We start from the raw sequence: 25,823 nt of genomic DNA, 5'->3' as shown, positions 1-25,823 counted from the left end.
GATGGTCTGTTTTCTTTGCGTGCAATATGGTTGTTGGTGGCGCTGCAATGAGAGCTGCTGCCCTTATGTGTGGATGACTTCATTTCCCACATCCTGTGTTGCCCTGATTGCTTTAATCTCCCATGGAGGAGGCAGAGAATGATTTCGTCCTGCAGCTGACACGGACGATCATATACCACGTAATAATTTTTGGCAAGATTTAAAAAACAGCATGGGGGATGAGTGGTTAACACGTCTGCCTCACAGTTCAGAGGTCCCAGCTACCGGCCTCCCTGTGCGGAGTTTGCATGTTTTCCCCGTGTCTGCGTTGGTTTCCACTGGGAACTCTGGTTTCCTCCCACATTCCAAAGAATGGCACGTCAATCGGCAGGTCCAAACTGTCTCTAGGTACGAATCAGCGTGTGAATGGTTATTCATTTAGGGTTCAGGGTGTCCCCTGCCCACTGCCCGAATCTAGCTTGGATGGGCTACAGCACCGCCCGCGACCCTTGTGAGATTAAGGGTGCGGTAAATGAATGGATGGATAGATTGAAACAGGAGATGCGTATTACAAGATAAAAGATTTTAAAAAGTTGCCTGCCCCATTTCTCACAACTTGAAACACAAAAACACGACTAATCGCAAGGAAACCCGTTGTTGCAAAGTATTAAGGATTGATAATCAGAATATATAACGGAACATTTAAAAAAAAAAAAAAAAAAAGATAAAACTTGGACAGGTCGATCCTAATTTACCATTTATTGATACAACACCAGTACCAAAAAGGACGTGTTATTGAAGCTTTAACCTTCTTCTCTGGATGATGAAAACTGCAACAGTAAAATACAATGCATGGGGACCATGTGCCAATAACTTTGACAAAATAAAGTACATAAACTTAACATCTGTCTGAACTATTACAAGATGTAGTTGTTTATACATCATACAATACTTTTAGAAATTTAGGGCATTGCCTAGTTAATCCTTTAACATGGTTGGACATGCAACAGTACTTTCAGCCATTGTCTTTATTTATGTTCAGTTGGTAGAACTAGAAGTAATGCAGAAAAGTATTATTTTGCTACACTTTTCAACTTAAAGCCCCCAAAAAACACAAAATGTTTCTGAAGAACGCTTCTTAGTTTCATTTTTCGCTTTGTATCACATCTTAAACTTAGTAACTTATTTTAGCGCAACATGGTGTCTCTTTATTGTCCGTCTCTATTCAGAGATCCACCTCATTTGCAAACGCTGCTGTGAGTATATGTAAAAGTCCTTTTGACTTCAGGCTGATTTGTCATTTCTTTGAAAAGTATTTGATCAGAAATTAAAGCTGCAGTTTTCCCACGTTGTGGCAAAACCTGTCACATGCATGAGGCGGGCTTATTCCTTGCTCTTCCTCGATGTCATCGTCCTCACTTGTCATTGTTCGTAGTGCCACTTGCTGGACTGTAGGGGTAGTGCACTTTTTTTTACCTCTAATGTCATACAACTGATTTGACAAGACCGAGAGTACATGAAAATGTTATTGTTATATGTGGAATTTTGCAGACTAATTTCTATTACCAAGAACTCAATGTTGCTGGGCTTCTTGGTGGAAAAGGGTCTGCCATTTTTGGACAATTTTGTTACCTAGGATAAAGTTGTGATTGTCCACCAATTAAACCCACTGGTCAACTTCTACTAAGAAACCACCAAATTGATACTTTTTTTAGTCTGTTTAATGTATTGTCTTGTGTCTGCAGGCCTCTCTCAATAAGCTAATGGAGACCTTGAGTCAGTCCGAGCCTTATTTTGTCAAGTGCATCCGTTCCAATGCTGAAAAGGTAAGGCAAGAGCAACTTGTACTACCGCACTTCGATTTTTTTCACTTTCTTAAAACCTTTTTCTCTTATTTCTCTCCAAGTGTTCTTGAGCTGTAGATAATTTCCTGTTCTTCTCTATTTCACCCTCCGCTGCCGCCTGTTGTTCGCTCTTGTGTCATTCTCCACATGTTTCCTTTATTCTAACTTCTATGTTGTCTTGTCAGCTGCCCCTGCGGTTTAATGACAACCTGGTGCTGAGGCAGTTGCGTTACACGGGCATGCTGGAGACTGTGCGCATCCGGCAATCGGGCTACAACATCAAGTACAGCTTTAAGGTAATGTCACTGCAGCTTCAACATGTGAACTCAATGTGCACTTCTCTAATTAGTGTTTCAAGTAGGACCAGCCAACACTGTGGCTTTGTGAAAATGACCAATTTCTGGAAAATAATGATTGTCCTCGAGGGCCACTTGGTATTTCTAAGAGTGTCTCGCTCAGGGTATGTGTAAATGGGGGGAGAAAAAGAAATTAAATTCTAAATTGTAGTACTAAAACTCTTCTTTTTCATTTGATTGCATTGTTTGTTATATTTTCCTAAAATGTTTACCTGTCTATTTAATCCAAACTGTATTTATGTGTGTTTGTATGTTACTCATAGGCCCCGAAACAGCCAATTTTCCTGGAAATTTACAGTTTTACTTTAGCCCTCCATGAGTGTCTTGTAGGCATGAAAATCTCTTACCTCTGGCAGAAATTCATCATTTTCAAGTAAAAAAAAGGGGTGACCTACGTGAATTGTGTAGATCCAAGGAGAAAATGTTTTGAGGTGGTTAGGGGAGTATTGTGAGATTTCCCAAGAGAGAATCGGACGTTTTAAGGTGGTGCGTTTGAATTAAAATCAGTGTAGTCCGCAAGGGCAGGAGTACTGTATTTAGGCGTAACATGCATTAGATGTTATTGCATTATCTCACTATTTTTATTCAAGGTACCAGAGGTGAATGTTAGATGATAGAGAAAACAGAAAGTTGGTCTGAAAAATATAAATGAACGCAAACAAAAGCACAACGAGGGACACAGTTGCTTTAGTGTATCTGATGAAGATTCGGTCTTTGAAGGATATAAAATAAATGTATTGAAAGCTTGTTGATATTGTGTTCATAGTTGTCAATAAGTTCATTGAATCACGGCCGCATGTATTCAAAGTTTGTCACTTTCAATGCTTGGTTTGAGCTGAGAAAGTCGCACACAATTTTATACCTATTCTTGATTACATATTTGGGGTGTGCGTTATTATACACCAATAAACACCATATTTCCTCCACCTTTTTAATCCCTGACCCTTTTCATGCCTTGTCTTGTCTAGCTAGGTTGTGCATCAAGGCATCCCCAATAAGAACCCCAAAATTGATAAACATCTACTTTCGTGTGGTTTGTTTTTGTGAGCTGTATACCGCCCTCTTGCGGCAAAATTGGGTACTGCAGCTCTGGACCACTGACCACTCCAAGCAGCTGAATCCAATCTCTTACCGACCTAGCAACACCCGTCCCATTTTGCTTGTGTTGTATTATAACAGACATGTCAGTTTAACCAATATACAATTTACCAATTGTTTTGTTTTCTGTACCTGACCTATGCCTCACACTTGAACCGCCACTAGTAAGGTCTAATCTGGTTTGCAGGGTATGCTAAAAGGTTGGATTTTTTTGTTATTTGAACAGTGTGACGTCATAGTGGTGTGACCTGCCATTGAACTTTAAGAACAATGTGACACAATCAACATGAAAAAGTATTTTTCTGTTCTTTTGTCTTGCTGTGTAGCAGTCCTATTTCAAGACGACATGCTGTGTTTTAAACTAAAAGCAATTCTCTGGATGGAAGTGTGATCAGTTATGTATTTGGATACAATAGTTCACATCACTGAATAGAGAAATTTGTATCGTCAAGGTTTTATAAAACAGTACATTTTCAACAGGGGTGGGCAAACAATGGCCTATGGGCCACATAGATAGATAGATAGATACTTTGTTCATCCCCGAAGGGAAATTCACATTTCCAGCAGCATCCCTGAGCTGAGAACAATCGAGAACAATCGAAAATAACACGGGAGCTGCTGGAGTGGCTGCCATTCGTGACGGCGCCGGAAGAAAAGATTCAATTTGAATCATGTACAAACAAACAAACAATTGAATCATGTACAAACAAACAAACAAACAAAATATTCATGTTTCAATAAGTGGAGTGTTAATAAAATGGGGGGAAAATAATTTCTGATACTGATATAACCAGGTAAAACTAATTTTAAGTTACCTGTCCAAATGAATGTTGTGCCATCTCACCTTTCCCACTCTCTCTCCTCTCACCTTTCCCACTCTCTCTCCTGCAGTTGACTTGCTGCTGCTCGCTCCTGAAACTAATACTTACCTCTTTGTGTATTGTGCAGTCCCTTCTCAAAAATCGTAATGAAGATACAAATGTTGCCATTCAAATAAAATAATTAATACAAATAAATATGCCAACTAATGCCAGCTGCTATTAATCACAAGAGAAGAAGCAATTTAATGATACAGGAAAGCCACCAGAGAGCAGTGTCGGGGTCATATTTAAGCAGACTTGATGTGAAACATGGCAACAATTTCAAGCATTTACAAGCACTTTGCACCACAAAAAAATTCCAGCATTTCAAGGATTCTAACCGCCCGTACAACCGCCTCTTTTAGACTGTTGTGTGAATGAATGAAAACTTTATTTCGAACATTAAAATAAAAACAGGACAAAAACAATGAATCAACAACAAAATAATGTCACTGTGCCTTGCCCAGGGATGGGTAGGGTTACTTTAACTTGATTACTTTCAATTACTTTTGGAATACTCCAATACCAAATATGCTAATAAAAGACAAAAGAAACTAAATATGAATAAAATGACTAAATTTTGTGCAGGCTTGGGGAGTAACAGAATACATGGAACGGCAAAAATGATGTTGGCAAGCTGTTTGGATTTATTTTCATTTTTTTTCTGTCGCATTTTATCTTAGTTTTGCCGGAGATCAAAGAGATCAAAGCCAGGAGAGAAAGCTTACCACGTGTTGTGAGTCAGAATTTTATGACTCTAGCCATAAATATTACAACATAAATACTAAGAAAATCCAACTGCTACTAAAAAATGCTAGTATGAAAGTAGAATAGAAATAATGAATACATACTGCTCCAAAAATACCGAAATACTTACAAAAACACTACAGTAATACTATAATACAAAAATACCACAAAATAAATATTACGACAGAAATTATACATAAATACATCTACAGTAATACTACAAAAACACTAGACATACTGAAAAAAATCTACTATGGAAATACTACAGACATTTTACAAAAGAATACTATGATAATACTACAGATATAATACTGCAGAAATACGACAAAAATAAAATGCAGTAATACGACAAAAATACCACACAAATCAAATGCAGAAATACTACATGATTACTAAAATAAAATACAACTACAAAACACAAACCTAAATACATAATTTTGTGCTTAAAAAGGGGACCTTATATATTATTTTGCTTTAACTGTGAGTGTTTCAAAACCAATTTTCCATCCATCCATCCATTATCCGCACCTCTTATCCTCAGTAGGGTCGCGGGGGTGCTGGAGCCCATCCCAGCTTTCTTCAGGCAGTGGGCAGCGGACACCCTGAACTGGTTGCCAGCCAGTCGCAGGGCATCAAAACCAATTCGATAATACAAATATAAAGAAATTATAACATGATGTCTGCATGAATGAAAAAAATCCCTTGGCAATTTTTTTCCTTTTCCTGGAGCTCGGTCTGATCTGAGATCGTGCATTATAGAATCGTTGCTCCTTTTTTTTTACCTCTTTTCACCCAAATGGTTTAACCCAATGCGACCCGCAACTCTAAATAGTTGCTGACCCCTGATCTTAAGAAAGTCTTCGGGTCTCCCCAATTCCAGAAGTAGAAAACCCTCAACGGGCCATAAAGTTTAGTCAGTAAATGTCGTGCATCTGTGTAACATATTAACATTTTTCTCCCCTCAGTGTTGGCCTCTGTGCATGTGTTGGCCAGATCTCAGATGTGTCATCAATCTCCCCGTTTAAAATCCCCAAAGCTTGAAGGATATTTCACACACAGTTTTCCACGTCAAGGGTGGTGAATCCTCAAAGTATTTGTCTGCTGATTTTGCTGAAAAACAAATTAGCGTTTGCCGTTTAAATGCGATAGGTTGATGTCAATCCAGCATTTTGGTGGCTTATTGGCAATTATTCATCTGCTGCAATGTTGTGGTTTTGGATATGAGTCAGTGCCCAGGCTGTCATGGCCCCCAAAATTTGAGGAAAAGAACAGTCAGTAGAACAAAGTCAAAATTGGGTGTTTGAAGATTAATCCTCTTTTGTCCATCTGGAAATGCTGTAATCCCTTGGTTATCGCGGTCAATGGGGACAAGAAACCCCCACGAAAAGTGAAAATCTGCCAAGTAGTTATGCCTTTCATAAATTCCCCAAAAGATCATATTTACCTTCGAGACAATTTTCTTACCGACTGAGAATATATGACAAAATAACAACTATAGCTCTTTAAATAAAAACACAGAATTTCCATTGAATGAACTCCGGTTTCCTCCCTCATTCCAAAAACATGCATGTCAGGTGTGAATGAGCGAGTGAGTTGTCTGTCTGTGTGCCCTGCGATTGGCTGGCAACCAGTTCAGGGTGTCCCCTGCCCACTGCCAGAAGATGTTTGGGATGGGCTCCAGCACCCCCGCGACGCTACTGAGGATAAGCGGCGCAGATAATGGATGGATGGAGTACTTTATCATTAAAAGTTCTAATGAAATTTAATTCAGTATATAAATTTTCATATATATATCGTAAAATGTATGACAAAGCTTATCAACATTCCTTACCATTGAAAAGAAAGTAACTGAATTACTACTCATATTTAAATTATTAAGCATGTATGGATAGTACAGTGTTACTTATTATTGATTACAATAGCATCTGTGAACAAAAACATTAGCAATGGAAACAGTTCTAACTATATGACTATTGTATTTCACACTTTTAATTAAACTTAATTGATTAATTCACCGTGCATTGAGAAGTATTTTGAAATAATGCAAATTATTTTTCTGTCTTTAATGGAGAGAGAGGTACCCTTAAATCTTGTTTTTTTTGAAGTCATTTTTGGTGTCATTAGAAACCTTACAATCTTCAATGCATTTGACAATATTTAGTTAATTGCATTTTTGTGGTGGGTAAATCGTTTTCACTCTCTCCTAGCATGCATGCTGAACATATGTGAGCACCCCTGGGGTATACAATAAATCTTCTATTCAGATGTAAGCTAAAACATATTTTCTATATAAATCTTCTTTCAGTCTTGGTCAGCTTTTTTTTTTTTAATCTGGGGGGGGGGGGAAATAACGTTTATTTCAGGCTACATCTGCATTTTCAGTGTTTGAATTGTCAAGAAAACCCCTAAATTAACAATGGAAATATATTCTCATCATACTGTCTTATATGGAAACTATTACTTGGAGCAGCAGTGGCTCAGGAGCTAGCTTGCCTAGGTTGCCCATACCAAAAATGAGTTACCAAAATTGTTTTAATAGCAGAGATACTCGACAAAGGCCCACTTAAAAGAGCTGTATGTAATTTGGAACCTTGTTACCCTCTACCGCCATCTACTTGCTTTACCTCATGATTGCAGCCATAGCTCATTCATAATGTGCAAGTACGTGCATTTCTCAGTCACTTAAATAATTGAATAATTTTTAATTTATATATTTCTTGGAGTTCAGGTTGGCGTTAGGACTCTACTTGAAGAATGCCTCTTGTTACTTTTACCGTTTTCATGCTACACCTACCATCCATCCACCCATTATCTGCACCGCTTAGCTTCAGTAGGGTCACGGGGGTGCTGGAGCCCATCTCAGCTGTCCTCGGGCAGCGGGCAGGGGACACCTTGAACTGGTTGCCAGTCAGTCGTAGGGCACACAGACAGACAATTCACTCGCTCATTCACACCTAAGGACAATTTGACCCGGCCTATTAACCTAAAATGCATGTGTTTGGAATGTGGGAGGAAACCAGAGTGCCCTGAGGAAACCCACGCAAGCACGGGGAGAACATGCAAACTCCCCACTCCGATCGTATGACCTCATAACGTTGCCGTGGATGCGCTAACCACTCAGCTGCCGTGCTGCCTACACCTACCAATAAAAACAAAATAACCCTGCAGAGATGAGCATGACCTCACTCTTCTGCACTTCCCGCAGGGCCCATTCATCGAAACTAATGTCCTCCGCCCTAAGCAGCCCTGCTAAAAGTAAGATAAAAGCAGATGGATGCGGTGGAAAATAATGCGTAAGGGCTCTTCGAATTCAGTTGAGCATTGTTAACACAAAATACTTGCAACTTTTTAATGACACTTCAAACAGTGCACTCCACCTTTAGCGCGAATTTTTATTGATTTCTCGTCACAAATTGGATGAAATTGGACAATTTCCTGCGGCATACGAGTTAAGCTTTCATGACATAAGTGTGCCACGGCAGACTGGTTTAAAATACTGCTCTAGATAATGTATTGTAGGGGCAGCACGGCGGAGCAGTGGTTAGCGCGTGTGCGGCACAGTTCTGTGGTCATGAGATCGAACCTCCTGTGTGGAGTTTGTATGTTCTCCCCGTGCTTGCGTGGGTTTTTTCCGGGCACTCCGGTTTCCTCCCACATTCCAAAGACATGCATTTAAGGTGAATTGGCCGATCCAAATTGTCCTTAGGTGTGAATGAGCAAGTGAGTTGTCTGTCTCTATGTGCCCTGCGATTGGCTGGCAACCAGTTCAGGGTGTGCCCTGCCCACTGCCCGAAGATAGCTGGGATGGGCTCCAGCACCCCCGCGACCCTACTGAGTATAAGTGGTGCACATAATGGATGGATGGATAATGTATTGTAAACATTTTCAAGTGCTTGCAGTCTACTGGCTTGTCAGAAGATTTTGGGGGTGTAATAGAAAGTACTAACTAACATTGTAGATGTAGAATTTCATTCTCGACCGTACTTTCATTGAACACCTCCCAAATTGCCTCTAATTTCTATCACCATCACATCAGAAGTAAGAACAATCATAGTTCCACAGATATATTTTAAAAATCAGCTGGGTGTGATTGACCTTGTCTTTATATTATTTTTTTTATTTTTTTGGGGGGATGGAATAATCAAGGCCGACCGAAAATAAGACCATATCAATTTATCCAGCGAGAAAGAGACAACTTATGTTATGATTACTGATGTGACTCAGCTGTGCCCGCTCCTTTGGCGCCAACTGCCGCGGCTTCTGATTGGCTCCCGATCAGTATTTGTACCTAGTCCTGTCTGTCCCCTTTTGTCAGTCCGTCTGTGAACCTCAGTTAACACTAGGCAAGCCTTTTTCGACTCTGACTCCCACCTTTCGTGTTTTTTTGCTCCCGTCTGTCCCCGGCTTCGACACGTTTTTGATCCTGAGAACGTCTGCTCTTCCGTCCCGGCTTTCGACCTCTTTTTGTCCCCGACTACGTCTTCTCTCCTATTCTGGCTTCCGACTTGCTTCCGATCCAGACCATGTTTTTGCTCTCCTGTCCCAGCAACCGACACGCTTTTCCGTCCCCGACACCGCCATCGCTCGTCACGGAAGATCCACTTACGCGTTCGTAGCACAGTCCGAGTAGCAAAGCAACTTACTTTCCGTGTCGTGGGTGTGCAACCCTTTCTCTTTCTTCCAATAAAACTTGTGAGAAATGCAACGCAAGTGGGTCCTGTCTCCGTTCTGGTCCTGACAACCTAAGCTAATACAGCAATAAGCACAAGTCAGTTTGGCAACCGGGTTGAGTGTATAAAGATGTGTTTTAAGTTGTCAACTTAACTTATTGACGAAACACATTCCAGTGGGATGTAATTTGAAGCCAATTATAAACAGCAACAATTATATGACTGTTAAATCAGAGCTAAGCATAGGGAACTTTATTAGATGTGATGCAGTGATTGGACCAATTTTGTGGTCCGTGAAATCATCATACATATTAAACTTAAGTCATTTGGGTGAGGTGAGTGTGACTCACGAAAGGACCCTAAATGATGAGGTTACCTTGATAACTTGAGCGTCACTTGTCATCGGTTGCCAGACATTCTTCCAAACTTACTTAGGTCTGCGGTCAGGGCTAATGACAAATATCCTCGGCACAATATCATTTTCACTTATTTGACTGTGGCCCGACTCCTTCGAACAGAGCTCGTCCGTTGTCCTCACCGTTTTGCAAAACTCACCCTGCTTGTAATTGTATAAACACAGCATCAGATTCCCAAACCACCCCCAACAGTTCATGATGCAGTATTGGAGCCACACAATGGGCCTCAGTTTGAAGAGGGGGCTTCCGCATTTTCATACCCGGATTTCTGAAACCAAGAAAAAAAAAAGAAACAACGGAGGCTTTCACCTAAAATTACTTGTTCTCTCTTGAAGCTTTTATTCAGTCTCGGCTTTTACTCAAGTGATGCTTTATCACATGCACGCAGTTTCTGTCATGTATTATAGCAACTAACTATGCCAGATGACTAGTTTACTTTAAGTAATTTTAGGACTAAAGTATAAGTTGTTGTATTACCCGTTTTGAAGTCAAAAAGGCTAACCTCCTTGAATTTTGTAGATCCGAGGAGAAAATGTTAAGGGGAGGGGGTCATCGTGAGATTTCCCACATTTTAAATAATCAACAAACATATAAAATACAGGGATAACATAAAAGTTGACGTGTATGATATAAATAAACAGAAAACGTACAACGAGGGAAATGACTCTTGTGTATATCTGATGATGAATCGGACTTTAAATTACATTATATCGATAGATTTCAAAAAAAATCTTGCTCATGTTATACATAAAAACACAAAATGAATATTATTTTTTAAAGAAATACCTTTTAAATCCTAAAGTGGTATTTATAAGATGAGATAAGATGAGCTAATCCTTTATTCGTCCCACAATGGGGACATTTCTTTTGTTACAAACAAGTACTAAGTAAATTTATAAAGTAAAAAAACAGAATATTTCCAGTGGGCAAGAATATGTAGAATGAAAGGAAGATCAATTTATTAATTCTTTTGAATCAGCTGATACTAGTAACAGCCACCTTGTGATCCCAAGAGCCAAGAAGAGATCCGCAGGTTCGAGAGCGTTCTCCATTCAGGCCCCGGTGCTGTGGGATGCTCTTCCCCCTGAGATTCAGTCTGCAACCTCAGTGGAAATATTTAAACCTAGGCTTAAAACACACTTCTTTTCTACAGTTTATGAATGACCTATATTTCACGTTGATAATATCTGTGTATTATTTGTTATCACAACATCTGTTGCAGCCTGGTCATCCTGGAAGGGGGATTACTTCATGTGTGGTCCCTTCTCAAAGTTTCTTCATTTGCCTCATGTTGAGGTTTTGAGTTTTTCCCTTCCCCTCGTGTAAGTTTTAGATCAGGGGATGGTGTAATGATAGTCTCTAGTTTGCAATATTCTGGTCTGTGCAGGCCTTTGAGACTCCCTGTGATAAAGGGCTTTACAAATAAACATGACTTGACTCGACTTGATTTATGTTGGTATTGCGTTCATAGTTACGTTGTCCATAGATGATCTTAATCATTGAAGCACGTATTTAAGATTCGTCAGTTACAATGCTCAGTTTTAGCTGAGAAGAAGTGAAACTAAATTTGATTCAGATTTTTTATCAAAAACTAGGTGTGTGCTATATGTGGTATAAATACGGTATAGCTTCCCTACCCATTTTCATGCCTGCAATAAAGTGGTTGTTTCTCGTTTCTTTACAGGATTTTGTCCATCACTTCTCTGTGCTGCTCTCAGGGCGCATCAGTACCACCAGAGAGGCCATCCAGCACTGGTTGGATCAACTGGACCTGGAACCAGATGGGTATCAAGTCGGCAAGACCATGGTATTTTGTCCCTAACCTTCTGCATAACAATCGCGAGCTTTTACATGCTAATATTAACAGTATATCAAAATATTTTAAGGTTGTTTTCAAGGGTTTCTAAAGGCCCCAGTGTATATTATATAGAGCCCTCTAGTGGTGTAAAAATACTCAATTAGAAAAAAATAACATTATTTTTTTTCAATCCAAAAATAGAACAATCACATGAACACTAGTTTTTTTTAATGCTATGCTCTACAACAGTAGTGTTAAACTTATTTGAGCAAGGGGGAAACATGGTAGGACTATCAAAGAGGCCAGACTATTTGATTATAGTGAAAGAATGAGATGGATTTAGCACTTTATTGGATATTTTATTTTTTAGTATTATTGTTGAAGTATTTTTGTTGTAGACATACAGAGCGCAAATAGGGACACGGTTGGCAGGCCAAAAATATTTTCATTAGTAGTAATATATATATATATATATATATATATATATATTTATATATATATATATATATAATTTGTTTGGTGGCCAAATGAAAAAGCCCACCCCTAGACATGGCGAAAGAGACGGAGAGAAAGAGAGACTGGAAGAAATAATGAGAAAGTAGAATAGATTGTACATTTATTGTCATTGTTACAATATTATATTCAAAATGCTGGTCTACTTGTGATCCCAAGAGCCAAGAAGAGATCCGCAGGTTCGAGAGCGTTCTCCATCCGGGCCCTGGTGCTGTGGAATGCTCTTCCCCCTGAGATTCGATCTGCAACCTCAGTGGAAATGTTTAAATCTAAGCTTAAAACACACTTCTACTCTATAGAATATGAATAACCTATATTTTATGTTGATAATATGTGTATTATTTGCTCTCATGTAGGTTTTAGATGAGGGGATGGTGTCATAATAGTCTGTAATAGTTTGCAATAGTTTTTGATCTGTGCAGCCCTTTGAGACTCTTTGTGATTAAGGGCTATCCAAATGCAAAAAAACATAAACAAACATGAGAAAGATTGAGCGAGAGAGAGAGGACGAGAGAAGAGAAAAACAAAGAGAAAGGGAGATTGTAAGAAAACGCCACACAGAGAAGGGGGAACAGAAGAAGAGGCATACTGAGAGAAAAAGAGAAAGCGAGAGAGTCAGAAAAAGACCAAATAAGAGTGAGCGAGAAAGAAAAAAATAAAGGGTGAGAGAAAAAGATAAGGGAAATATACAAACTCGGAGTGACCAAAAAAGAGAAAGAAAGCAAAAGAGAGAAACAAATACAGATACTTTTATTTTGGTAGTGGTGCCTAGCTTTGGCGACATCAAGTTGACATTCTTCCATAAAATTGATCAAAAGATGATTTATATAATTAGGGGGGAGAGATCAATCCAAATATCAATATTTTCCATAATAAGAAAGTACTTGGATAGGATCAATACTATGGTTTTGGGATCGCTACTTGGCTCCTCTACACATTTCTTTAAAGCACCGCTTCTTTATATGTATAGTACAGCCTTTCTCTCTCACCCAGCCCTCTCGGCCACTCACTAAGTTTATGACTTAGTTTGGGATTGACAGGCACACTTTTAGCACTTCTCCTGCCTTCCAGGCATATATTTTCCATACATAAGGCGCACCAGACTATAAGGCAATACAGTGGGAACGTCAACAAAACAGTGAGATAGTTCAGTCAAACTTGTTAACGCCTTAACATTCCGACGGCTCGCGAAGAAGCACATACGTGTCTATACGATGTCACCAATCACTCAAATGCGTCATTCTACATATCATTAGGAAGGTTAAACTGTTAGGATTCAAGAAATGCCAACCATTTCTTGATTTCCATTTTCTTTTTCGCTGACAACTGTGTTGCGAAACCTTGCGACTCAATTTTTACCCATATTTAAGGCACACTGTATTATAAGGGGCTTGGTCAGCTTTTGAAAAAAATAATCGCTTTTAGGTGCGCCTTAGTCGTGAAAATACGGTACTCTAGTTGTCTTCTTGACATTGTTATTACAGTATTTGTATTTTTGTTAATCTGGTGCTTTTTTATTTTACACTCTCGGCTTCTGTTCTGAAACAGTTTTAATTGAAATATATCTAGTTATTTTTGTATATTTTTAAGTTTGCACCGTAGTAATATGTTTGAAAAATGAAACACTTTTAGGGCCTAAAATATGTATGCCGTGTTAAGTGAAAATACAAGCTAACTCAAGGGAGGAAAGGGTTCATTGAGTCTATGATCATGACATTTCTTAGCAAAAAGTATCAAATCAGATCAGGGTCGATTGATTCCACCATGTAAATACTTGGATTGATACCAAAATTCCAAGTATTGCCCACCCCTAATATAAGTATATGAAACTATGAAACGGAAGTAGTAAGCCAAATTTGGTTGTACGAGGTTGAGGGTCCCTGACTTGAAGATGCTGTCTATATAATTACATATTCATACCTGAGATTTTTGTGGTCATGTGTCATAGATATGCAATGTTCGTGTGTGAGTGATTTCACTCCAGTCGCCATTGTCTGCAGTACTAAGGAGGAGTCTCCAATCGTGCCTTTATTAAAATGGTGTTACCCTTCACTGACCTCATGATGCACCTATGTTAAAGGTGTTTCTGCGGGAGGCAGAACGTCAGCAGCTGCAGGCCCAACTCCACGCTGAGGTTCTCAGGCTAATCGTCATGCTGCAGCGAAGCTTCAGAGCCTGGCTAGAGAGGAAGCAGTTTTTAAGGATGAGAGCAGCGGCCATCTGCATCCAAGTACGTTTTTTTTTCTGCATTAATGTGTTTTTAAACTTTTTTGGGCCTAATTTGTGATTTGGGTAGTCAAGTGACTACGCATGAAAAGGCATTGTTGCGTTATATTTTGAAGCCGATGGTATTAAATGATACTATGCTTTCTCTGATTATTATTATGAGAAATGTATCTTACATGAATTGTGATTATTTCTAAATGTTTTCAATAGAATACTCTATAGTTAAGGTTTTACTTGCTATTTATTCAGATTTTAATTTGGAATCATGATATGCTGTTACCAATATGAAATCATAGTCTTACCTTATCCCTCCATTGACAACTAGGCAGTCACAAATGCTTGAAATCCTTGAAAATGCTCCAATTTTAATGTCCTTTTTTCAAGGGTTGAAAAATGTGTTATATTTTGGGTGAAGTGCTTGTTAATGCTTGAAATTTGCCATGTTTCTCACAAGTCTGCTTAAATGACGCAGACATTGCTCTCTGGTGGCTTATATTTGCTATGGCATTTCTTTTTATCCTCATGATTAATGGCAGCTGGCATTAGTTTGTATGTTGTTTTCATTTGAATTACCATTACCCACTACGGGTCGCACCTAAGAGGACAGGTGCATTCGACACCTAAACTGAGCTCTATAAATTGTGTATTAGTGCAAAGATTACGTATCAATTATGGACATTTAGTATAGGCCATGCAAAAATTAAGGTAGTGTTTCCCAGTGGCTAATTGTAATTAGGAGATCTCCCCACAACTGAAAATTTAAGTTACATATTTCTATTTTACCCAACACTAATATAAGGAGAGATTCATCTAAAAAACAAATATATTCACAATTTACTCAAAGATCTAAAAAGCATATATTTTGATAAATACACAAGCAAGATTAAAAATCGCATATGTAAACCGAAAATATACATGTGGCTCTGTGAAATGCATGATTCTCATTTTGTTTTAATGGTACTGAAGAAAATGGCAAATTGGCATTGAAAGTCCTTCAAAAGTGATTAAATTTGGCTATGAAACTCTACAGTGACACGCAATAAATATGCTTTTATTTATGATTTGCTGATTATAATTTATAAAGATGTTGTTTGCCGACCTTTTCATCCTCATTTTGTTTGGTCAAAATCAAAGACTAAGAATTCTAAACATATAATTTGGATAATTAAGTATTTGGGCACAATCCTATGTTGTTACTTTTCAATTACGTTTTTCAACACATTGGGCAATCCCTTTGACAAAGTCCTATGACAACATTGTATCCTTTTCCAAATTCTTGAGTTTAAGAAATACATACAAAACTGGATTTTGGTCCCTGTAATTCACAAGAGTGTAGTTTAGAAAATGAAATTTAATTTTAAATGACATTAACATTTCCCTACCCCTGACCCTACAGAAATGGTGGCGTTTGTACCGTCCCACAGAAGGTGAAGAAAACCTGGATCAGAATGATGTTGAGGGTGCGGCGTTGTGCCTGCAGACACATTGGCGGGGTTATCGGGAGCGTCAAAGATTCATATTGTGGAAAGAGGCCGCACTGGTGCTTCAGAGGGCCTGGCGCTTGTGGCTGAGCCGGCGCTGCACAGCAGCTCTGGTCATCCAGACAGCCTGGCGCTGCTATACAGCAAGAGAAGCCTACTTGCGTCTCTACGCAGCTGCAGTGCACCTCCAGGCTTTAATTCGAGGCCATCTTGCCAGGGCACGGTAAGCTACATTTAATTTTTGCAGCTCGAACACCATCACTGATTTTCCAGTTTGTCAAAGCTGAAAATTTAGAAAATAATATTTAATAATAGGAATATGCAACGGGTCTTTCAGAACACCCAAGGTCGCTGTATACAGAATACCCACAGTGATATCGATAAAAACAGAAAGAAAGGAGACAATAGATACAAAAATGAAATAAAGTACAGTAAAACAAGGGGGCAATCTGTGGCAGACAAGGCTGAAAAGGTGGTTTTTGAGTCTGGATTTGAAGATGGGCAGGGTGGCAGGATTACAGAGTGTTCCAGAGTTTGGGAGCAGAGGAACTGAAAGGAGCTGAGACAGGCAGCGGGTACGATGAGATGAAGTTGAGGAGGAAAATGGGGTAGCAATGTGAAGTAGATCGAAAAGGTAGGGGGGGTGAAGATTATTGATGGCCTTAAAGGTTTACAGAAAGATTCTTTGGTTGATTTGGATACAATGTAGTTGTTGAAGTACAGAAATTATGTGTGACAAGAGGGTTTTTTGGTGATGATACGGGTAGCGGAGTTCTGGACCAACTGAAGTTTATGCAGGGACTTATGAGCGACACTATATATAAGGGAATTACCCTAATCTAGGTCGGAGTTGACAAGGTTATGGGCGAGAATACGGGTCGTGTTGGGGTGATGGCGGGGCGACCGCTGTTAATGGAGCGAAGGGAAAGGTTAGCAGCATTTGTATGTTAAGTCAAGAGGCTGTCATCCTTGCTCTTTTGATTGGAGGGAAAGACTAGGGAGCAGTCAATGGATACAGTCATGGGGTCACCTTTAGACCTGGTGGATTTGGTGCCACAAAGAATAAATTTACTTTTATTGGTGTTTAATTTTAAACTGTTACGGGGGAACCATGATTTTCTTTCAGAAAGGCGGGAGGTAAGAGAAGGGGGGTAGTGTGGAGTTGAGTTGGTAGGAAAGGTAAAATTGGGTGTCTTTCTTGAAGCTGTGGAAATGAGATGTTACATTTATGGAAGATTTGGCCTAAGGGGGAGGGGATATGAAGAAGACGGGCCCCAAATCATCTGCAATCAGATGATCAGCTAAAAGAAAAAAAAATACATTATGTGAAGTTACTTTGAAATACTTGGACAACAATGTTGGGATAGGGCTTACCGCAAACTCAGTTTAAGTGGTGGTTCACTGATTGGTATTGATACTTTACAGCACCGATTCATGTGAAATCAAATGATACCTTGTTTCAGTTTTTAAGCTTCTTCCAAGCTGTGTCTGTGCAAGTGGAGGAGTTGGCACTTTCCCATGCCAAACTTGTACGCAAAGTAGAGTAACAATGTCATCACTCACGGCTGGCTACATTTCCAGGCTTGAAAGCCACCGAGGCATGTCCGCCGCCAAGCCATTTTTTTGAAGTTTTGAAATTTTGTTACAAATGAGAAGCCACACATCTGCGAGTTTGCTTTGGTTGAGTTTATGGGCTACTTCTGGTGCGTCGGACTGCGGAATTCTGTGCCGGATACAATCATTTTCTCCAATTATTTCCTTTGTTCTTTTCTGGCTTGCATTTTTATAAAATTTTAGTTCAAAGAGTGGTTGAATAAAACTAATTGGTTCAAAATAACACAAGTATATTTATTTCCCCAGAGTAAACGTATTTTGTCGATGTTTTGGCTTCATTTTTATTCCATCATCTCTGTCATTTGTTTTCCTTGTTGATAAAGTTTTGTTTCAAATGCAAAAAGTACCCTACCCTGAGATTTTTTCTCAAGAAAGTGTATAGATTTTAAATGAGTCTAATGACTTCATATGCCCTTACATTTCACCAGCTTCAGAGAACTGGCTAAACAGAAGAAGTGGAAGGCTCTACTACCAAATGGACAGGTTAATCTTTCACCAGAAAATGAGCCTCAGGCGAGAATTATGGGCTTGGACTTTAACACGTGGGACAACCGCTCCTATGAAGAACAGGCAAGGAAACGCAACTCGGGGTATAAAGAAGGAACTAGGGAAGAATATGCCATCTCACCTACATGGCAATCCGAGGCATCCCCCTTGGTCACTCCATCCTCAGTGGTGGTGCGAGAGAAGCTCAGGGCAGCTGATGAGCTCAGCCAGAAAGCCACCCGGGCCAAGAGGGAGAGCCGGCGGATGAGAGAGTTGGAGCAAGCCGAATTCAGCCTGGAGCTTCTCAAGGTCCGTTCCACTTGTGGTGGAAACTCACCTACGTCTGAGGAGAGGCGCTGGTCAGTGGAACTGGTGCCCTCCGACACTCCTCTGTGTTCGCCACAGGGCACACCTGATAGTCAGAGCTCCAAAGACAGCTTTGAGCTCTTGAGTATTGACGATGCGCCCAAAGCAACAGAAGAGGTGACTGACAGTGAGGACCTCTGCTCACCGGTTGGCTCACATGAAGCCCTGCCAGATATGAGCAAAGAGGCTTTTACCTTTAGCTCAAAGATGGAGCAAGCCAACAGGCTGCCCACTTCAGACTTTCAGAGTCAATTTCAGCAACAGAAAGAGACAACTATCTCCCCCACACATCCGTCCAAACTCGAAAACTACCTCCCAACATTTTACGTCCCCGGTCGTAAAAGCATTACTAGTCGTCCAAATATGGATCCTATGCAACACAAGATTGCCACCTCGACTATGCCCATAAATCAGCCTTTAAAAGAACGGCAAGACTCAACACGTAGGCCGGTGGTGGTAGTCATTAGCATGCAGAAGGACGCCCCCCTGAGTGAAGAGCTAAGTGAGCTGGCCCATCCCTCTGCTGAGGTTTGTATCCCGGACACTCAGAAAAAGATGTGAAGGCTTTTTTCTGGCACCAGTGTCTCACGCAGTTTTCACTGTTGTCCCCCAGGTTGATCCGAGCGTCTTGGAAAAGCTAATGCGGCTGAACGAGGAGAAAGAGGAGAAGCAGCGTGCTCTGAAACAACACAATGAGAAAGAGATGATGGAGCAGATACGACAACAGAAAGAAACGTTGGAGAGTCAGCGCCTGTTGTTCGCTCAATACGAGAGTGACATGTTCGACAAGCAGAGAGGAGAGGCCCTGCGGAAGATACAGCAGAGTTTGCAGAGTGAGCATGATTCTGGTGGGCCTGCTATCTCTATCAAACCACCGAGACCAAGATCGCTGCTCATTGAGAGAACATCAGAAGTAATTCCTCATAGTAGATCCCAGTCTGAATCATCTGACTCTTCAGTGTACTCCCCACAAGGCGGGATTATTTCCCACTTACCCGTTTCATCTCCCAATGAGAAATGTCATGAAAAAAAGCCTGCCACTGAGGGCTGGGCACCGAAACTCACTTTGCAGTCCAAAGATGGAGAAAACAGAGTGAGAGCAAACGCCAAGAAGGTGCAACATAGTCAGACCTCCCCTGTTACCTCCACAGCTAAGCCTGGAAGCATCTTCTTCTCTCCTAAAGATAAAGTCACTTTTGCTAAGTAAGTAAAGTGGTATTCACTGCTCAGAAATGTCTTAACTCTTACAGTCAACATGTCATCTCAGAATCAGCATTACTAATCGTTGGTTTGTTTCAGTATATGCATGACCCTAGTGAAGTTTTATTTCTTATAGTCATTATAATATATTGGGTGCGCTCCTTATATTCTGACACAATGATTACCTGTTTCAGGATGATGGAACAATCGTTTTTAATGAGACATAAACGATTTTTCAAATTCGACCAACTCCAAAAGGATATAGATTACAGTAATCCCTCGGTTATCGCGGTTAATGGGGACCAAAACCATCTGCAAAAAGTGAAAATCTGCGAAGTAGCGGCGCCCCTTCAAAAATGCTTTAAACATTTTTAAAATTATTATTATTTTATTTTATTATTATTTTTTTTTAGACCCGCAAAGCTCTGAACCCGCAAACGTGGAACCGCGAAGTAGCGAGGTCCCACTGTACTCCAAAACTCCTCAAATACTGAATAAGCTCACCATGCAAAGTGTGACATGGCATTCCATCTTCTTGAAATGTAAAATATTTTGACCAAAATCAATGCATTTGCCACTTTCAAATTTCCTTGTAAATCAGTGTGCCACACCAAGATTAATGACCCGCACAACATTTTTTTAATATCCAACAGAGCTGTCATTTTACACCAGTCCAAATATACAACATGGATATGCATTTTAATCGTATAACTCAGTGTTTTTCAACTCTTTTTGAACCAAGGTACACTTTTATTTATAAAAAAAAAAGTTCCGAGGCACACCGTCCGTCGAAAATGTTTGAAAATAAATATTTCACTGTACTACCTCATAAGCAGATAATTAGTATATAAAAAGAAGAAAAAAATACTTAAAATAAAGAAGAATGATGTGCTTTATGTTTTTATTTTTTACAGTGCAATCTTAAACCGGTTTGTTGAATAAATTAAGTTATTAAAAGTACTGTGCTACCTCAAGAGCATATAATTGGTATATAAAAATCTACTGCCACCTACTGATATGGATGACAGTACAGTGCAAAAATACTGAATAATGGCCTGATTTTTTTGAAAGATAAAATTGGGCAAATACCAGCGACACACTAGACAAGGTCTCACGGCACACTAGTGTGCCCCGGCACACTGGTTGTAAAACAATGGTATAACTGACCAATATGAAAATGTCTAAATTTCAGATAAAAATGCACATTTTTAAAATATAATCATTATTTTGCCGTGCACTCGCGTGCCACTGGTTAACCCCTCGTGTCATAAGTTGCCGACACCTGATTTAAAAGATCTTTCAAAAATACTTTGATAAGACGCAATCACGGTAATTACTCTATAGATACAAGCTAAACTCAGATTTTTCATTAAAATTGTGTAGAGAGCTGGCGGTTTCTTTGTATTGCTTTAACATCTTTTTTTAATTCCACTTTTTCACATCAGATTTGACAGGATCAACGTGACCAAAGGGAAATCTCAAGCTGTTCCCGCAGAAGTTGCTGCATTTGCTTCTAGAATACCAAAAGGAACCAAAGCACGAGATGTAAGAAACATTAATAATTTTATGTATCGATTTTATGTCTTGATATTTGTAATTCATCCTTTTTTATGTCATCATTTATTTTTTACGTAATTTTGAATGCACATATTGCTGGCGAGAATGCATGATTGAATGACTGAAGTGTATTTTGGGTGGCCTGTTTCTGTGTTGTGGTAAATCACAACCAGAGGACCAAGGTTATGCCAGCCATTGGGCTCTTTCTATCCACTTGCTATTTCAACATGCTGCCATCACTTTCGGTGAACTCCAGGTGGGCAAAGCGGGGCACAAAAAGAAAGCCCGAATGTCCCGGACTCGCTCAGACTTCCTCACCCGCGCCCTTTCTGTTGAGGGTGAATCGGAGGAGGATGACTATGATGCCAAGAGCCTCCAACAGTCCCCTCCACCCCTCTCCAAGCAGAGCTTCACAGAGGAAGGCCTCGGAGGCTCCTGTTTTAGTGACTCTGACATGGTAACGGGCCCCATCCATGCCATCCTGGCCTTGGCTTCCTTTACTTCTGCTTCTTTACTTCTAACCCCACAGCATAGAGACTCATGACTTTTTTAACCTGAGCTTCCACACGAGTTCTTTTTTTATTTTATTTTTCCAATTCCTAATGCCCAAAGTATTTAGAAAACAAGCTCTCATTGGGAAAAAAAGATATGTTTTTCAAACGTGTTTACTTGGTGAATCAAGATATCCAATAAAATGAAAGTTTTGTATGCTACTATGGTCGAATGAGACACAAACGACCGCAAGAGGCGGTGCTCCAAGCACTGCACTTGGCGGTCGGGAGGAAGAAATAAAAATATTTGACAATACAGTAATCCCTCGTTTTTAGCGTGGGTTCAGTGGCAAAAAAGGTTTTTTTTGTTGTCGTCCTATATACGTTAAATATATTATACATTGAAGCAAAAGAACAAACCCCACAGGGTGAAGCAAAATTACTGTATTTTATAACCATTTTCATTACAAATAACTTCTAACGAACTTATATGTCCTTAAATTTTCACCAGCTTCAGAGAACTGGCTAAACAGAAGCCTGGGAAGTGCCAAATTAAAAAATAACATCTTCTACGGTACAGTGCTGTACTTTGTAAATCCAGGTCATGCTCTACATTGCTTCAAGTGATACTTTACTGCCGTCATGTGGCCGTTATTGGGAAAACAAAAATATGAAAGAACAAAAGTAGCCTACTTATTAAACATTGTTAATAAAATAACTTCTGTCCTGTTGAACTATACATTTAATCTGTGAGTAATTGGATTGGGCGGGAGAAGGTGAAGAATGATTATGAACCAAATATAAAGCACAATTGAACAGATAGAAACTCAAGTTTATTTTATTGCATCATTACTGAGCTGATGGATCCTGACTACGCTCTGCAGCGTTATCCTTCTCTGACGTCAAGTCAAGTCAAGTCACATTTATTTATATAGCCCTTAATCACAAAAATGTCTCAAAGGACTGCACAGGATTACAATTACACAATTGCACAATTACTTGATCTTAAACCAGCATGCGGGCAAGGAACAACTCAAAAACTTCAGTGTGAGGAAAAAAGAGAAACCTTGAGAAAGGACCTCACATGTGGTAATCCCCCTTCCAGGATTGACCAGGGTGAATCACAATTAGCATTACTGTACACAGAATAGTAAACACTAGGTGAGATGTTGCAAATGTCTGGAAAGTGCAGGACAGCAACGACGCCCCCAGCCTGTAAACTAGTCGAGAAAGTCTATGACAACCACGACGCAGCTTCCCGTCTCTGCCAGCTGGTAAATGCAGGCGTTGACATGCTTCAGGTCAGACGCTGGTCCGCTGACTCATCTCAAATCGTCCTTCTCCTTCGTATCAGGCAGGCAGGCAGTCGGAAAAAGACAGGACAATATAGAATATGAGGTGGGCATCAATCATAAGCTTTGGAATAGAAGTGTGTCTTAAGCCTCGATTTAAAAACTTCCATTGAGGTTGCAGATCTTATCTCCGGAGGCAGGGCATTCCATAACACCGGGGCCCGGATGGAGAACGCTCTCGAGCCTGCAGACTTCTTGGCTCTCGGAATCACAAGTAGACCGGCATTTTCCGAGCGCGGACTCCGTGCAGGAACTTAGGGGGAAATCAAATCAGAGAGATAAGAGGGTGCAAGCTCATGCAAACATTTATATATTAATAAGAGAACCTTAAAGTCCCCCTTCCTTAATGGTGGCTTTCAATTTATTGTTTGTGAACGCTTCTTTGTCAGCTGTATTTGCAGAGGTGACCTCTCCGTTCAGAGAAACATCTCTTCGTCCCAAGTCCCATGTGCTTAGTTTTCAAGGCAGCCTTCTAGTGCTAAATTCCCTTAGGACATTGTGAACGTATTTGTTGATGGGCCGCCATCCTCTTCCTCTTCCCTGTCGCTTCCAGCAAAGTTTTCATAAAGTAGTTTTGCTCTCATGCTGATGACGTTTTTTTCGTGAAATCATTAATCCACAGCGCGAATGCAGACTAAACCCTAGTATGGTGTTGCGGATAATTGCAACCCTTTTTGTATCCTTATCTAAAATGTATTGCATCTGACGCCTACACAGTGTCGCTTTTACCTTCCTTAACCTTGTCAAGAAGTCCCACTTTGTTGGCGAATGAAAGCATCTTTCTCTGCCTTTTGTGAAAATTCAAACTGAGAGATGTGCGCGTATGTAATTTAGGCCGCAAAGTTATTGAGGCTCAGTTAAACAAAGGCAGAAAAGGGTTGGGGCTCGGCCAATCAGAATGCAAAACAAATTCACAATGAAAATACCCGAATTAGCGAAACCGCGATACAGCAAGTGAGTACTATATTTAAAAACAGTGAAGCAATGGAAAGAGGGCAACTTATTTTATGTGTTTTCTCATACCTTCTGCTAAACTTGACCTGGGATTACTAACATAACTTTCTTTCTCTGACAGGTGTTTTTCAGTTTTGTAAAACTTTAAAATGAGCATGTTTTTAACATTGTCTATACAAACAGAATCTAGATGCAAGACTGTAATAACTTAATGCTGTAATCTCCTGGTGAACTATTTAATCAGGCAGATTTTGCCTTACACACACTGTTACTACAGGCTTCAGGCTCAGAGGTACAAAAGGATCTACACAAAGTTCAGTCATCGGGCGATCTGAGAAAAGTTGAATCTTTACGCAAAATCTCACAGGATGGAAGGTTTGTTGGGTCGTTTTTTAATATAAATAACAAATGTAATTTACTACTCTAATTGAATCGTTTACATTTGAAACACAATTTTGCCGTTTTTTCGGGCAGAGTTCGTGGAAAGATGCGTTTCTGGGGCAAGACCAAACAGAATGATAAGAAGACCTCCAGAGAGAAGCTGATTAGCGGGGCTGATACCCAGGACGGAGACTATGGAGACTCCGGGGCCTTGTTAAGAGAAGGTATTTGAGATCAGTTTCATGTTTTATTTTGTAGTGGAATCAGATGGTGTTTAGTGTGGACAGAATGAAACCTAAACACACTACTTGATTGCAAATTATCAGACAAAACTTGTGGTTTGTTTAGCAGGGGAAGAAAATCTTTCGCCTCACTACAATCCTGACTCAACTTGGGATCGAGGTTTGAGAGACTTGAAAGAGAATAAGGAACCTTCTCCTAAGGTGAAGCGAAGACGCAGTGTGAAGATCAGCAATGTAGCCACAGAACCAATTCAGTGGCCAAGTGACAGTCTTCAGATCCTCACCTGCACAAACGACTACACAACCATGAACGATTTTCTCATGAAGAAAGTAAGACCCCTACACACTCGGAGATTTTGTAAACGACCTTTAGATACTATCTAAATATAAAAATATCTGATAGATGGATACTTTATTCATCCCCGCAGGAAAATTCACACTTCCAGCAGTATCCTTGTGTTGAAAAATAAAATAATAAGATAAAAGAAATAGAATACAGAAATACCCAATATAACGTGTTGATATAGAGTATTTAAAAAGTGCTACATAAAATACAAACTGTAATAAAAATAGGGTAATTTGCAAATGTGGGGCTGGGGTTTAATGTAGGCTTTTACTCCCCCGGGTGGAGTTTAATAGCCTCATGGCATGAGGGAAAAATGATCTCCTCAGACTGTCTGTGGAACAAGACTGTGACAGCAGTCTGTTGCTGAAGTTGCTCTTCTGTTTGGAGATGATGCTGTGTAGTGGATGTGACTTGTCCATGATTGACCGCAGCTTTTTCAGTGCCTGTCTCTCAGCTACAGTTGTCAGGCTTCATGGACTTTTTTACATTTCTTGTTTTAATTTTGGTCCTCTAAGTCGAATTAATTTCGAGGACTGTACAAAAATAGATCTGTCTTATGGCCATTAATTAAAGCTGTGGTTCTCAACTGGTCTGACTTGAGAACCCACAATCCCACCCTGACTACAAATGTATCTAAATAAACGCAATTAAAACCAGAAATAGTATAATATATTCAAATCCTTAATGACTCCCGACCAGAATCGCTGGTATATAAACCCAAACCTGACAGATTCACTTGATTTGATAAATGAGCCCAAAATAAACCCAAAGCTTTAATTAGCCACCAAAGTAAACACAAAGCTCTATTCCGTGCACACATATTTCAGCGCTAAGCTGTGCGTTTCG

At 39.8% G+C, this 25,823-nt stretch overlaps 1 protein-coding gene across 1 annotated transcript in view; it reads left to right on the top strand.

Annotated features, from left to right (window-relative positions):
- The window catches only part of myo9aa (myosin IXAa), a 123,487-nt gene that overhangs the window by 82,340 nt on the left and 15,324 nt on the right, over positions 1 to 25,823 (top strand). Inside the window, exons 21-32 of the mRNA XM_088333611.1 lie at positions 1,725 to 1,805; positions 2,009 to 2,119; positions 11,655 to 11,777; positions 14,362 to 14,511; positions 15,904 to 16,211; positions 18,031 to 18,982; positions 19,068 to 19,657; positions 21,100 to 21,199; positions 21,468 to 21,668; positions 24,286 to 24,383; positions 24,483 to 24,613; positions 24,741 to 24,961. Of these exons, the coding sequence (XP_088189737.1) occupies positions 1,725 to 1,805; positions 2,009 to 2,119; positions 11,655 to 11,777; positions 14,362 to 14,511; positions 15,904 to 16,211; positions 18,031 to 18,982; positions 19,068 to 19,657; positions 21,100 to 21,199; positions 21,468 to 21,668; positions 24,286 to 24,383; positions 24,483 to 24,613; positions 24,741 to 24,961 (3,066 nt within the window). The remainder of the gene's footprint in view (positions 1 to 1,724; positions 1,806 to 2,008; positions 2,120 to 11,654; positions 11,778 to 14,361; positions 14,512 to 15,903; positions 16,212 to 18,030; positions 18,983 to 19,067; positions 19,658 to 21,099; positions 21,200 to 21,467; positions 21,669 to 24,285; positions 24,384 to 24,482; positions 24,614 to 24,740; positions 24,962 to 25,823) is intronic.

Source organism: Urocampus carinirostris, chromosome 4, assembly GCF_059441175.1.
Source record: "Urocampus carinirostris isolate Australia breed hairy pipefish chromosome 4, RoL_Ucar_1.0, whole genome shotgun sequence".
NCBI classification, from domain to species: Eukaryota; Metazoa; Chordata; class Actinopteri; order Syngnathiformes; family Syngnathidae; genus Urocampus; species Urocampus carinirostris.
Note: the sequence above shows the minus strand (reverse complement) of the source record. Positions and strands in the feature narration are given on the sequence as shown.